This window comes from Lotus japonicus, chromosome 5, assembly GCF_012489685.1.
Source record: "Lotus japonicus ecotype B-129 chromosome 5, LjGifu_v1.2".
NCBI classification, from domain to species: Eukaryota; Viridiplantae; Streptophyta; class Magnoliopsida; order Fabales; family Fabaceae; genus Lotus; species Lotus japonicus.
In genome coordinates, this window is record NC_080045.1 from 63,488,383 (window position 1) to 63,503,025 (window position 14,643).

At 37.4% G+C, this 14,643-nt stretch overlaps 3 protein-coding genes across 3 annotated transcripts; 1 reads left to right on the top strand and 2 right to left on the bottom strand.

Annotated features, from left to right (window-relative positions):
* The first annotated feature begins 7,395 nt into the window (after nt 1-7,395).
* Nucleotides 7,396-10,379, top strand: LOC130718048 (peroxisomal adenine nucleotide carrier 1-like). Its single transcript, XM_057568496.1, has 5 exons — nt 7,396-7,902; nt 8,486-8,717; nt 9,156-9,302; nt 9,424-9,584; nt 9,796-10,379. The coding sequence occupies exons 1-5, from the start codon at nt 7,760-7,762 to the stop codon at nt 10,073-10,075; spliced, it is 963 nt and encodes a 320-aa protein (XP_057424479.1). The 5' UTR covers nt 7,396-7,759; the 3' UTR covers nt 10,076-10,379.
* A 95-nt stretch (nt 10,380-10,474) lies between these two features.
* On the bottom strand, nt 10,475-11,376 carry LOC130718049 (uncharacterized GPI-anchored protein At5g19250-like). Its single transcript, XM_057568497.1, has 2 exons — nt 11,222-11,376; nt 10,475-11,100 (listed from the first exon to the last, which is right to left on the bottom strand). The coding sequence occupies exons 1-2, from the start codon at nt 11,310-11,312 to the stop codon at nt 10,592-10,594; spliced, it is 600 nt and encodes a 199-aa protein (XP_057424480.1). The 5' UTR covers nt 11,313-11,376; the 3' UTR covers nt 10,475-10,591.
* Nucleotides 11,377-13,130: 1,754 nt separating this feature from the next.
* LOC130721443 (putative F-box protein At3g58860) lies at nt 13,131-14,392 on the bottom strand. Its single transcript, XM_057572240.1, has 2 exons — nt 14,248-14,392; nt 13,131-13,766 (listed from the first exon to the last, which is right to left on the bottom strand). The coding sequence occupies exon 2, from the start codon at nt 13,749-13,751 to the stop codon at nt 13,221-13,223; it is 531 nt and encodes a 176-aa protein (XP_057428223.1). The 5' UTR covers nt 13,752-13,766; nt 14,248-14,392; the 3' UTR covers nt 13,131-13,220.
* Between the last annotated feature and the right edge of the window lie 251 nt (nt 14,393-14,643).

Below are 14,643 nucleotides of genomic sequence, written 5' to 3' on the forward strand. Positions count from 1 at the left end.
CTGGTGGTCGTATTTTCCGAGTGAATGATACTGGGACTTGGCTGCGAGGGATTCTTCAATCTGATTGCCCATTGGCAGCTTCAACTCTCTGGTGGGTTTGGCGCGCAGAAATGCCAAGTGTTTGGCTGATGCTCCTCTCGCTGTGCCGCAGATCATGATGAATATGTCAACTATGTCAGTGGACTTGGTTCGTTGTTTTGGTGCGTCTATGCCCTCGCCTCCGTCCTCACCCCGATGGGTCACTTGGAAGCCTAGTAGGGAGGATTGTGTGGCGCTGAATACAGATGGTAGCTTGTTGGGGAACCCTACTCGCGGCGGCTTTGGTGGTTGCCTGAGAGAGGCTGGTGGTCGATGGCTTAGGGGCTTCTTTGCTTTTTTCAATGCGTCTAATATCCTTCACCTTGAACTGCTCGCTATTTTTCATGGATTGGCGCTGGCTTGGGATTGCAACTATAGAATCATTGATTGCCAATCGGACTCCTTGGAGGTAGTTACTCTCATCATGTCTACTCCTCCACCGAGGCATGAGTTTGCTGCGTTGATTTGGGACATTAAGGATATGATGAGGCGTCCTTGGCAAGTGGAGCTCCGCCACATCTGACGGGAGGGGAATTTTTGTGCGGATTTTCTGGCTAAACATGGTGCATCTCAGACTGAGGAGTTACAGATCATCGAGCACCCTCTTCAGGGCATGAGTCTTATGTTGTCTGCTGATCCTCGTGGTGTTCCTCACTTGAGGACTTAGTTTTCTTTTCTCTTCAAGACATGTACCAAAAAAATACAACAAAAAAAAAAGCTGATACTTTAACTTCTTGGAAAGGAGAAGAAATATTGAACTTTGCAAAGAAGAGAGATTTTTCTCATTCTAGGTAGGTCTAAGTTGCCATGGCCAACAAAAGGAACAACATTTGTCACATAAGAATTTCATCATGCTCATGCATCCTCCTCATTTTGGAGTCCTTATACCCTACCATGCACTACTTCCACCAAACCTTAATTAATTGGACGCAAGCTTGTAACAATTATATGGTTATTTAACTTTTTTTTAGAACCGAAAATGATAGGGCTTGGAGAGGCACCTCCTGACATTTCTTACAGGGTTCTAATTGCATACAAGACCTTTGGAGGGGAGGATTGTCTCTTTTTTTACTCATATGGAAGTCATCAGAGATGCTCAATACTCCAGCAGTGAATGCTGGAGCGTCAAGGATTGAGTAGAAATATCTGTCACTTGTGATTTTTGTTCGTAGGGATATTTGAATCTACACCCTAGCTAGCTTGGGTGAGGCTCAAACCCAAACCCAGGTGACTAGCTAGGTGTGTCAACCCATTTTGACCATAACATTTTTTTAAAACAATTTTGACCATAACATATATTACTAAAAGTTGTATTTTTTTTTTTGAAAGTCAAATGTTAGTTGTTAGTAATGTTAGTAAATTAGTCATCCTCATGGTCTGAACCCCCTGAAACCTTTCATCCTTTACCCTCCCAAACCCTTATGTCCCCTTCTTATCACTTGTGCTAACCTTCACTTCAGGGACCTGAAAGTTGTATGTTATTGACCATGGAATTTAAAACGTACATAACAAAAATGTGGTTATCATGAATTCATTTAATATCATCATTATTTCAAAGAACCTAAACAAAAAGTTATTGCTCCAAAAGGAAAAGGGGTGGATCATTTTTAAGTTTGTCTGGCATAAAATTACACTAATGTCTATGGCTTTCACTAACAAAATGGATAAGCTTGGAGCTATGTGAGCGTGACCGTGCACTAACGAAAACATGTTTCCTTTGATAAAGATGTGTACATGCTCGCGTTTTATTCACATTGGCCATGCATCGCCGTCGTTAATTATTATTACAAGAGCATAGATATTACTACTAATAGAAAACCATTACTTGCCATTGAGGATAGCTAGATATAGAGTTGTACGGACAAAGGCTCTATGTTTTGTATATGAGTGATTTTGATCCTTCCACGTATAAGCAATTGGACCACAACCATGTCTTCGTCTCTTTCCTTTCGTCAGATGTCACAATGATTTTTGGATTGTGTTTAAGTATATCCAAAATATGTCTATTAATTCCGCAGGAAAGAAACAGAGGAGAAAACCTTACAATTACACTTTGTTTTGTAGAGAAGAAAGAGATAGAGAAGAGAGAGTAGAGAAGAGAGAAGATGAGTAGACAGAAATAGGTGAGAAATAGAGTAGATTTTGAAGGTTGTTTGTTATGATAGAAAGAGAAGAGAGAGTAGAGAAAGAATGACGTGACTTCTTTCTCCCTTCGTTTGGTTGAGTATAAGGTGAGAAGAGAGAGTATTACTAGTTGTATAAAATGACCTTTGTACCCAAAAATAAAAATATTACAAAAGTGATTCTGAAATGTATATATTTAATATATATATATATATATATATATATAATTTATCAAAATAATTTAGAATAAATTTTTTATCGTAAAATTATTATATATATATATATTTATAATTATTTTAGATATATTTATATGAACACATTTATTATCAATGTTTATCAACAGTAGTTACGTTAGTATACTTATTATTTATTTTATTAGTACAGTAGGTATCAAATAGAGGGAGAATTTAGTAAACATAGAATTATAGTTTCAGCTCCTTCTCTCTCTGGATCAGTCTCTTCAATTTTGAGAGACTTAAAAATGATACTTGGACCCACCAAAAACTGCCCCTCTCTTCTATCTCTTTGCTAACCAAATAAGGGTGCTTTCAAACTTTCTGCTCTATCTCTCTCTATGCTGAATCTCTCTATTCAAAGTCTAGGCTAACAAACAGAGCGTTAATGTGATAAAATTAAAGAGAGGACCAAAGCAAGCATATTAACCGGTGGAGTATAAGGTGCAATACGTGTTAGGTATTGCACCGGTGCCAGACCTCTCAGGGCCAATAGCAACAAAGCACCTGTCAATGAGGCTAGTAGGAAACCGGGTCATCAGGAAAAATAGTTTTTGATTAATATTTAAAATGAATAAGTAAATGACAGAAAAGCCTTCTACCCTTCTTCCTCCCTCTGCAACTTTCTTCCTCCCTCTAGACCCATCTCCGCCGGAGCACCCTCGCCGTAGAACTTACCTTCTGTCGCGATCTCTTTCCACCCCGTGACTTCACCGCCATCGAACCACCAAGGAGTGTCGTGACCAGGGAGCTCACCTCCAACTTTCTCCTGTTAGAAAAATAGGCTTGATCGTGATGGAAATCACTTTCCTTAAAGTATTTCAAGCACTCTTTGAATTTCGTCTTAGAGTTTGGATGCAGGAATACCCAGGATAATCAGCCTTGGTTCGAGTTTGCACAAGACTAATGAAAACTCGATAAGCAGCGAAGTAATTTCTGGAAAACAGAGGATAAGATTGTGTGTTCTGAATTCTGAACATGCACTCTATTTATAGGCAAAAACAGAACAATTCATAAGGTTGCGACCCTTCATGAATTATGTCTGTTACCAACAAATATGTGAATAATTGCGACCCTTCATGAACAGGTGCAAGACGTTACAGCAACCGAGTCGCCGTCGATGCGTCGTGGTAAAGTGCCTCAAGTGCCGTGCCGTCTACAAGCCGCCACTAGCGCCTCTATGGCCACGCCCACGCCGGTAGGGGTGGTGTGAATGGAACATGTGACATAAAAGCTTGCGACCACCAAACCATGCACATGTAGCACTACATCCTCACTTTGTCTCTTTGTTGAATGGTTGGCATTTAATGATATATAAATGCTTTGGAAAGTTGCTCCACTTTCTATGTGGGACTTCATTCCAATCCATTCAATGCAAAATCAACACACTTGTCATTTTGGAACACTATGTAATTATTACTCCTTGAGTAATTATTACAACATCTCCCTCTCTGCGGCAGCATTGAATGTAAAGGAAGGGGACTCTGCATGTGGAGGCCGAAGGCTCAGATCAGTGAAGGATTGCGGAGGAGGCTAAGGATTTTCACGAGATGTATTACCCTTGCACAGATCTACTAAAAGAAGAAGCAGAACATTAAGAGCGTCTTTTAATTATTTTGCTGTTGATTATTGCGGGGAACAACTGAACAAATTTGGAAGAATATTACTTCTTCGTTGTCCCTGGATATTGTCTTCATAGTAACAAATGAACAAGTGTACTTTAAGTCTTGCACTATGCAAGAGCAAATTTTACCTGTTGTAGTAAGCAATGTTACCTGCTGAGAAAAATAAAAGAATAACATTGATTACAAAAATACCCTCCTTTAAATCTAGATCTCCTTCCCCACTTAACTTGTTATCTTTCAGATTCTGTCATGCAAGTAATATTTTGCTATAATTGTTCCCACAATTAAAAGAAGGAAAAAGTCAGTATGAAGACATTATCCATATCACTATGAAGTTGAAGAGATATTCTCAGAAATTGTTCCCTTCTCCTTCGTGTGAAATTGTTCCCAAATCCCAACAGTCAACAGATAAAGAACATTCAAGTAACATAAACATCCTCTTCTCCAAACCAGATCTCCTTCCCCCAAATCAACTCCTTTTAGTCCTTGCTGCAACTAAATGGGGCATATACTACTAAAAAATTAGATAAAATAAGCACAAGGTTAAGCATCCTGCACAACACAAGTCGTTTGTAACAAGTACATAAAATCCACGAATTTATTCTATGTCTCTCGTTAATATCACTCTCAACAGAAACAAGATAATGCCATTATGGAAAGAGGTTGACAACACCTATCACCAAACAAATTTACCAGTCACTATAATATCTCTCACTTCCGGTTATCTTTTTGCAAACGAACGATGATAGAGGCTGTGGATTTGAGATGGATCGACGGCGAACTCGCCGGATCTGTCTTTGAGGAGGACGATTCGTCGATGTCAAGCTTCTGCGTTCGAATCCTAGACCTCAGGGAAGATAAAATCCCAGATCTGCAATGAAAACTACGATTTATACTGGTTGAACTCCGATTCGTGGGAACGGCAAAGAGATGGTTGTGCGGTGGTTTGCTGGACCACCACGTCGGAACTCTTTCTCGATCTCCTTTCATGCCCTGCTTCTCCTTTTCGGTCTGTGAATTTGATTACTGCAGCTGATGAGATCTATGGGGGCGAAGGAGGACAGCATGGATATTGGGTTTGGTGTTGGTGAGAACGAGAACAACAGAGATGAGGCTGCGGCGCCCGCTGCGGTGGTTGGCCGGAGTTGGCCACGGTAGCCCGTTTGCTGGTGAAGAGACGAAAAAACACTCCAGGTTGAAGGAGAACAATAAAGGGCTTTAATGTCATAACATAAATATAACACAAATAAATTTAAAATACTTATTAACAGAAGCTCTAGGTTTCCAATTTCCATCCTGACAGCTGGCATGATTTCATTGGCCCTCACATGTATGGCATGGGTGCAAGACCTAAGAGGTAATGCACCTTATACTCAGCCTTATATATAGCAAAGCAAAGATATTTTTTTGCTGTGAAAATAGGAGGGAGCAGGGTAGGCATACCAAGTAACTTGCAATACAGAAGAGTATATGCCCGAGAATCAATTAATATTGGAGCTAGGCAAAGATTTTGACAATCAATGACTTTGTCTATTTCCTTACCAGCTAGTTTCAAAATGGCACCTACTATTTGAATTAACGGTCGTTGTAGACTTGTAGTTATGCTGTGGCATTTCAGAAATTGAAATCTCAAATAAACCTAAAGGCATCAGTTGATGAAGTTAGAAATGAGTTCGAATAATTGGAGCTTGCATTTCCTAAAGTGAGTGATAGTTACCTATACATACTAGGTCTACACACAAGCCCGACTAACCCGACTAACTCAACCCAAACCATACTTAAAAAGATTTGGTTGGATCGGGTAATCAGATAGAAATGTTTTTTATTTCCACCCAATCACATCAGATTAAGGATTTTTTAACATAGTGGCCCTTACTATAAGTCTTACCCTAAATCTCCAATCCTATTATCTTTATTCACTATTCGCGATTAGAGTTGAACTAATAAACCATAGACACTTCACCTATCAAAAACCGATTCCTGAAATGGTTTCATTGTGACAAAAACCAAAAAAATCACTCTACACAAAAATTATGTTCTATGTCAAATACTTGAATTTCAAGTGGTCCATTCCAAAAAAAAGACACAGAAGCCCATAGATGAGCCTTATTGTTAACATGTCCTCTTAACAAGGCCTTTTTTACCAATAAAAAAAACAATGACTTACACCCGTTAAACAATACTAATTGTAATCCCTTTCGACAAAAAAACAAACTCTTTTGACCAAAAAATAAAACCATGGTAATCCCTAGCCCGAATAAATAAATTAATGACAAATATTAAAAAAAAATTATTTATCACTAAAGAAAAAATAAATGAAAAATATAAAAAAATCAATTTATACTTTTTTTGTTAATCATGATTACATTAAAGATGGCAGCCAAATAACACTTACATGAAACATGAGAAGATAAATAAATCCCAACCGAGCAATACCACAATGCTTCAAAATTCAACTCTACATTAACGTAACATATTTGCTCATAAATCTAAACAATTTCACAATGAACAGAAAATGCAAAAGAGAAAAAAGAGCAAAAATCCTCTTGCATAGTTTTTACATCAACCAAGCCTTTGGTCGAGGTTATTGCATGATGTGAGGGTTGACAAATGAAGTCACGTTGAGAATGGCTGAAGTAGTAAACCAAAGAAGAGGATAGAGGAAAACGCCGCAGAGAAATAAAATGAGGGTGAATGAGTCAAAGAATAAAAAGATATAAAAAGCAAATTGGGAGATAATAGAGAGGGGTAAAAGAAACAATGGTTATAGAGGAGGGGAAAAGAGGGTGTGTTAGAAGGAGAAATCACACAAAAGATGGGAGAACTCTCACTTATAAAAGGAGGAAACCCCATTTGAACGAGTAGAAAAACCTTCTCATATGGAGGACCCACCGATGCCAAAAGCTTAGAAGGAACACACCAGACACGAGGGGCATGATAAGGGGCAAGATAAGGGGCAAAATAAGGGTTCCCTTCCTCTAACACCACTATGCCCATCGCCTCCACCACTCTTCACCACCGCCATCGCCACTGTCACTTCCACCCACCACTGTAAATGCTGCCACGACCACTACCGCCAAAACTACCACCCTCCACTGCCGCCACTACCCACAACCACCACCATCACCATTATCCCTCCATTCAACATACAACTGTATCAATTTAAACAATATGATAAATAGTACAATGTATGACCAGACGACCAGACGCTTAAAAATATTAATTTTTTATCACATTTATCTTATCATGTCAAATACTCGCAAACCTATCAAACTTTATAATACTATGCAACATATTACTCCAAGACTAATTAAATTAAATTAAAATATCTTAAAACAACAAACCCCCTTACCTTCCAATTCCCAAAAAGATACAGTACTGAACTATGAAGGTTGAATGAAGTTCAACAACCAACATTAACATTCCATTCATGAATTCAACCAATCCTCACCATCCTGGGCCTCACTCACTTCTCTGCTCTTGACCCTCTCCTCATTGCCCTTATAGCCACCATTTTCTGATTGTCCTCAATTCCCCTCCTTCTTCAATCCATGGCTGTCTTTGAACCTATCAAACACAGCAGCTTTTGTTTCATATCCTTCGAATCCCCATACCCTTTTGTCCGATAAATCTAAAGTTTGCATCTTTACACTCTATTCACCTTTTCGTTGATTTGTGTCTGTGGGCTGAGAACAGAAGATGCAGCTTGATCTGGAATCATTGTCAGAAGCTACTTCTGGTGCCATTGGATCCCTTGTTAGCACCACTGTCTTGTACCCACTTGATACTTGCAAGACCAAATATCAAGCTGAAGTACAAGCTAAGCATCAGCGAAAATACAGGTTCAATTTTTCTCCCCATTTTACTTTTTTTTTGCTCCAATTGAATTATATTCTAACTTACTAGCTTTTTTAATTTTCACTAGCCAATTCCATATTACTGTAAGCATGTGACATTATTTACTATAAGTTTGCTAGATATATGAGTTATCTATGATCATGACCTTAAATTAAACAATTTGGGTGTAAGTATGCTTTTGGATCAGGGAGCCTTTTGTTTGGGGAAATACTAAAGCCAACAAGCAGGAAGTTGTGTATAATTTCGTTCGGTTTACAGTTAAAAAGTATGAAAACGGAAAAATAACACATCTGATGCACTTTTTGTTGAAGTACCTCGCGATGTGTTATTTTCTGTTTTCGTACTTTCTAACAGTAAACCAAACAGGTCAATATGTTGTGTGTAGTTGGTTCTTGGTTTTCTCTTATCAACAAAATGAAGACTTGATCATTAGAGAAGGCCAAATGGTAATGATAACATTTCAATTGCCAAATTGTAATGTCTTCTTTTGCTTTCATCATGGCGAGGTTAACTAGGAAGTTAATAGCAAGTTGTGCTTATTTGATTTTGCTGCTCTGTCCTGTGTAGGGGAATTTCTGATGTTTTATGGGAAGCAATTGCTAAACGTCAGGTGCTTTCATTGTGCCAAGGCCTTGGGACAAAAAATGTCCAGTCCTTTGTTTCGTCCTTTATTTATTTCTACGGATACAGCTACTTTAAGAGGCTATATTTGATAAGAAGTGGAAACAAGAACATTGGAACGGTAGCAAACTTGATTGCTGCTACTGCAGCTGGGGTCTGTACAATATTAATAACACAGGCAAGTCTCTATTTCCTATTCTTTCAGAGAGAAATTACTGTTAGTTACATACTTGCGTGAGATGTTCTTTTTCAGTTTGCTAACTGATGGAGCTTGTATAAATTTGCACGAAAAAAGGATCTTCTGAGGGTAATAGTCATCCTGTGGCCATGGCAGCATTATAAAGGTTTAATATTTGGCATTTCACGTATGTGATCAACTAAGAGTAGTGGTGGGGTGGGGATATTCTTAGAGTATATAGGTTAAAGTCATGACACAACTTTCTCACCTTCCAAAACAGGAACATGATCAACTAATTCTGTATGTTCTCTCAAGTTTATTGTTCTATAGATCTGTAAAAGAAAGAAACTACACTCTAATTGGTTAATTGTACTGTCAAAACTCATGCTTTCCTTGTTAGGAGCACAATCTTCAGTAATATCTGTTTCTATTTTACAGCCCTTAGATACTGCAGCCTCAAGGATGCAGACAAGTGAATTTGGAAAATCCAAGGGATTCTGGAAGTCCCTTTCAGAGGGTACGTGGAGCGAGGCATTTGACGGTCTTGCCATATCTATTCTATTAACATCAAACCCATCAATTCAGGTATCACTCTTAGGATATTATACAAATATCAAACCTAGAGAGGATCTTTTGTTCCAGATTACGTTGCACTAGAAGACTACCAAAACTTAAAAAGGGTATTTTTTTGTTTCTCCTCCAACAGTATACTGCCTTTGATCAGCTGAAACAGAGAATACTAAAGGACAAGATGAGCAAGAAAACAGATACAAAGTCATCCCCAGAAGCACTTTCTTCATTTTCTGCTTTCATGTTGGGTGCAGTTTCAAAATGTGCAGCTACATGCCTGACTTACCCAGCCATCAGGTGGATGATCAATTTAATTTATATTCCCCTAGAATTTTTACTTAGCATAACTGATTCTAGTGAATATCATGCAAAAGGAAGTTCTATACAGATCTATGGTTTGTATGGATGTATCCTCAAAAAAAAAAGCATTTTGATACATTGGTCTTTTCTTTGCTTTTGCTATGTTCTGGACTTTTTTGTGTTGATAGAAGTTTTGAATTGACAATAGGTGCAAGGTTATGATTCAGGCTGCTGATTCAGATGATGATAAGAGGACAGAAGCTGAGAGGAAAGCACAGAGGACAATCTCTGGAGCACTCTATACTATTTGGAGAAGAGAAGGTCTTTTGGGATTTTTCAATGGATTGCAGGCGCAGATATTGAAAACAGTTCTAAGCTCTGCATTACTTATGATGGTAAAGGAGAAGATCACAAAGTCCTCATGGATTCTGATGCTCATGATCGGAAGATTACTATCTGTCAAACACCCCAAGTTGAAAGCAGCTTGAATTTGTGATGAGTATATTCTGAATAATTTCTCATCCAAGAATATTGCTAAAATAACTTTGTCTACTCTGGAGGAAAATAATGGTAGATGCAAGAAATGCGAGTATTGCTAGTGGGTAGGGCTTAAGATTTCTTTTCTAAAGAATGAATGTGAAGAAATAAATTCAGATCTACGGAGTCTTTCTCATCATCTAATACGTTTTCTGTTAGTACTGTGTTATGCACCTGCAATTGGACTTGTGATTTATCATTTGGCAAAGGACAAAGTTCCAGTTCCAGAGTAAAAAATGATATTATTTGTGACAATTATGACGCTTTCTTTCTCCTATTTGTTTTATTAACTCAAGCATTCAATAGACAACTACAATACTCAAACAACTGTTAAACCAGGATCTCTCAAATTCCTCCAGAAAAAAACTATTGTCTTCATTATTTTCAGTTTACACTGACACAAATAAAACCTTTATTTGGAACAAAATTGTAACAATGAAGCATTGCCCATAGCCACACTATGAGTTTCATAACAGGAAAACGATGCCAACTAATACTAGCATTGAACAATGAATCAATCCCATTTTGGAAATCAAATTGGCACCATTAGAACTATATGGAGCAAAGTTTCCTGCAGGTGTATTGGTGGTTAAGACAACAACAATCCAGTTATCTTCTGAACCAATTCCAATTCCTGTGTACTTTGTGTCGTTGAGACTATCTGAATAAAGAGATCCCGTGAAATTCGAGAGGACGAGGCTCGGAACCAGGTTAGGAACACAAGCAGGCATGACAGTTCTGTCCTGTGTGTCGGAAATAGCCAAGTGGCATTTAGCTAAAAGGTTTGGGTAGTTGGAGAATTGAGGCTCTGTCCCTGGGACTGTGTTAGCACCTGTGGTGTTTGTGCAGGGTTGATTCTTGAATTGTTCAGCTATTTGATCAGCAAGACAATCAGCATTTTCATTCTTTGCTAGAGCTTTCAGGTTTATTGATGCTCGATACTTATTGATACCCTGATAAAGGTTATCTTTCTCATCTGCAGCAAAAGTTTAAATAAGCTAATTGCAGTCTCAAGATATCCCTTTTAATTTCAACACAAGATAAAATCTCAGCACATAACTCAAATGATCAAATCAATAAGATCAGCAAGTACTCACCATCAGCACATTCAGTTGGGTAATTTATCAAGAGAATGACATTGAAAGAAAGGAGAAGCCAGAAGAGCAGAGAGAACTTGGGCAACACCATTATTTGCAGTGGAGTTGTTACCAGAACCAGAATGCAAGGTTACTTCTATAGCAAAAAAGACTTGCTACCTTTGGATTTATATGAGGTTGTAAGGTGGGTTTGCTTGCTGTGGGCGCTTAATTGTTTCTTCCAACAGAAGCTAGCTAGAAGCTATAGACAGCTCACTGACACTAAGTATATCTTTGTATTTCTGTTGAACTCAATTTAACTCTATGTTGAACTCGACGTGGTAAAATTCTACTTTTGATTTACATTAAACTCAATGTGATAAATTCTAGTTTCTCTGTTAGTACCTTTGAGATACGTGAAATCACGTTTGCGTTTTCCAGGACCGGCAAACTAAACATACACTAAAAAAGACATAGCAACGGTAAAGAATGGCAAGTGGCAACGGTTTTGGTCATATTTCTGCATCAGATGTTAGAACAGTTGTTCCGGAGTCTCTTTCTTACATGGCTACATGCCATATTTTGTCACAGATGGTATCCACTAACAATAACTATGGCATCGATCCCGATTAATTTGACGGTATATTGAAATTTATATTTATTACAGCACATTTTTTAACAATGATATATGATTAATTTAATTTAAGTAGTTGGCATTAAAAGGATAAAAAAACATAAAAAAATATGAAAAAGATAAGAACTATGATGTAAAATAAGCCACACATAACCCATTGAAAATGAGTGCAAATTAAAAATTCATACATTGAAGAGTAAAATAAAATTTGAGAGACTAATCATTATGAATAATTGAATCCTTAGGATGTTCTATTTTTCTCCCAGATTAGGAAGATAAGAATAAAATGAGTTTTGTATGCGCAGAACATTAACAAAAGAGAATACTATAGGAATTTTTATCATATAATAATAGTGATTGAACACACCGTTTTCACATCAAGAAATTACCACGAATTCTTGTCAACTATTCTAAAAAAACTGAGTGTTAAAGGACCCATTTACTATGTAGAATTTTTTCTTTTATAAAACTTCACATCACAGCAATTTTGCACTGTAATATCTGTTATCTTAAGAAGCATATTTGTTTAAAACCAAACAAACAAGAGACTAAAGTCAAAAGCTTCCTCTGTATCTCCATATTGTTCAAGAAAAAATGATTTTGCAGTTGATGGAAGCTCTAGGAAGCATTCTGAGTTCATTAAGAACACTCCTTTCTCGTGCAGAACCGCCAACAAATTCATCATGAAGACACTTTAGATCCATTTCACGTAGTTTTTCAGCACTTTTAAGCAAACTCTTCACCACTAGCAGTTCACCCGCTGTTCCACGGAATTTACATATCTTAATTGTTTTGAGATGACTTGAGAAACAAGAAGGTACAGGATCGAATGTCCAGTTTCCTTCTTTATGATTCCCAGACAAATCGATGCCCTAAAATTCAGAATTAATTGGCTAATTCAATATAATATCATACATGGATTTAAAATAACCGTAATCACTCGAGGCTCAAAGAAAGTTACCGATTGGAAGATGAGTAATTCAAGACATGGTAATTTTTCGAGGAAATTTGTCATTGTTCCGCAGCCAAAGTTGATTGCTTTCCCCGTTGGAAGAAATGCAAGACACTCCAATTTGTATAGCACAGGAAAACAGGCGTATAACTCTTTTGAATATGTGAGTCCCTAGAATGACAGAATAGCATATCATTTAAGACACAAACAGACTTAATCAACATTTAAATGAGAAGCTGCACAGTTTTGCATCTAACAATAGGTCACATACCTCAAATGCAAAAGAAGTTAGAATTAGATGTTTCATGCAAGAGATCCCTCTAAGAAACATATCAGTTCTAAAAGCAACTTCCTTCTGTCTGCCACTCTCTTCAATGTCTGTGCACAAGGCTAGTGTTCCCCAAACGAGCGATTCTGAGTCAAAGATACAATAGTCAATTCAGATTTGAAAATTGAATTGAAGATGGAAGCTTCAGGTAAACCTCAGCAACTATAACAATCTCCCTGAGGGTATGACAAGTAAACAAGCAATGAGGCAATTCTAACATCTCATCAAGAAACCAATCAAGTAGAAGAACCAAGTGTTGAACATTGTGCTTTACTGCAGAACATAGCCATGAATTGATGCGAGCAGCACCATTGAATACACAAAATTCCAACTCAACAAGATTGAGATCATCTGACGGTTCACGAAGTGCAAAAACTCTGTCCACAAAATCCAGGAACTGTGACCTCTTCAGGCTCATATACGGTGCCCATTCTGAGAGGCGAAGATTGGTGACAGACAACCACCGGTAACGCCAACTTCTAGACAATAAACTTGTTCTAACAGCATCTTTTGTTTCCAGTGAACTCAAAATGAGTTGAATGACTTTGTCAGGTAAATTGCTTATCCTATCCACATTGACATCCACATTCCCTTCAATATTCAGCTTTTTGCAAGTTGACAATCCTTCTTCAATCATTCTCTATTCTCCTACCTAAAGTAGATATGCATTATCATAAGAATAAAAAAATCACCAAGAACAATCTCCCCCCCCCCCCCCCCAAATTATATTTGACAGAACAACCAAATCAAATGAACAAAATTATTTGCACTATTCTTTGAATACCCATTAATCTTCATCCAATGTCTAAGACTAAAAATCTCAACTTGACAGTCTCCCACTCCATTTCAGTATTTCACTGATTCAAATTTCAAATTGGTATTTCACAAAGGAAAACCCTAGTGGGGAACAGGGTATGAAACACCCAACATTTCCAACCAAAAAAAAAAACATCATCATAGGAGTACATAATAATTGTTCTGAACTCTAGAGTTAATAAACTTTTATTATAATCTAATCAAACAAGTTTAAATTATACTCAATAAAATTGAACACAGATACAAAGAACAACAAATGGATCAAACAAATTAAAAGAAGAACAGGAAAGAGATCAAAGATTTGATCAACAGATTACCTTGTACCAATGTAACGTGGTTGGAAGTTATGTTCACGTCCCACACCACTCTCACCTTCGAAGCCACTGAGTAATGCTTCGTGTCGTGCTTGCTTCGTAAATTTTACATGCAATGTCTCGCTTTTCCCTAATGTTTTCACTTTTACAGCTCTTGAATTTAAACCTCTTTTTTTCATTTACCAAAAAATGGATTTGTTGTCAAATGAATTTTAAACAAAACATGCTGCTTATTGGACATGAGGCCCAAATTGATGGTAAAGCAGAGATCTTGACGGATTCAGTTAGTTTGGGTTTCGACAAAAACAAAATGTTAGTTTGGGTTTCTAATAAGAAAATATTAATCAATATATCAATTATTTATTATTTCATTTGAAGTTTATAAATAAGTTTTGACCA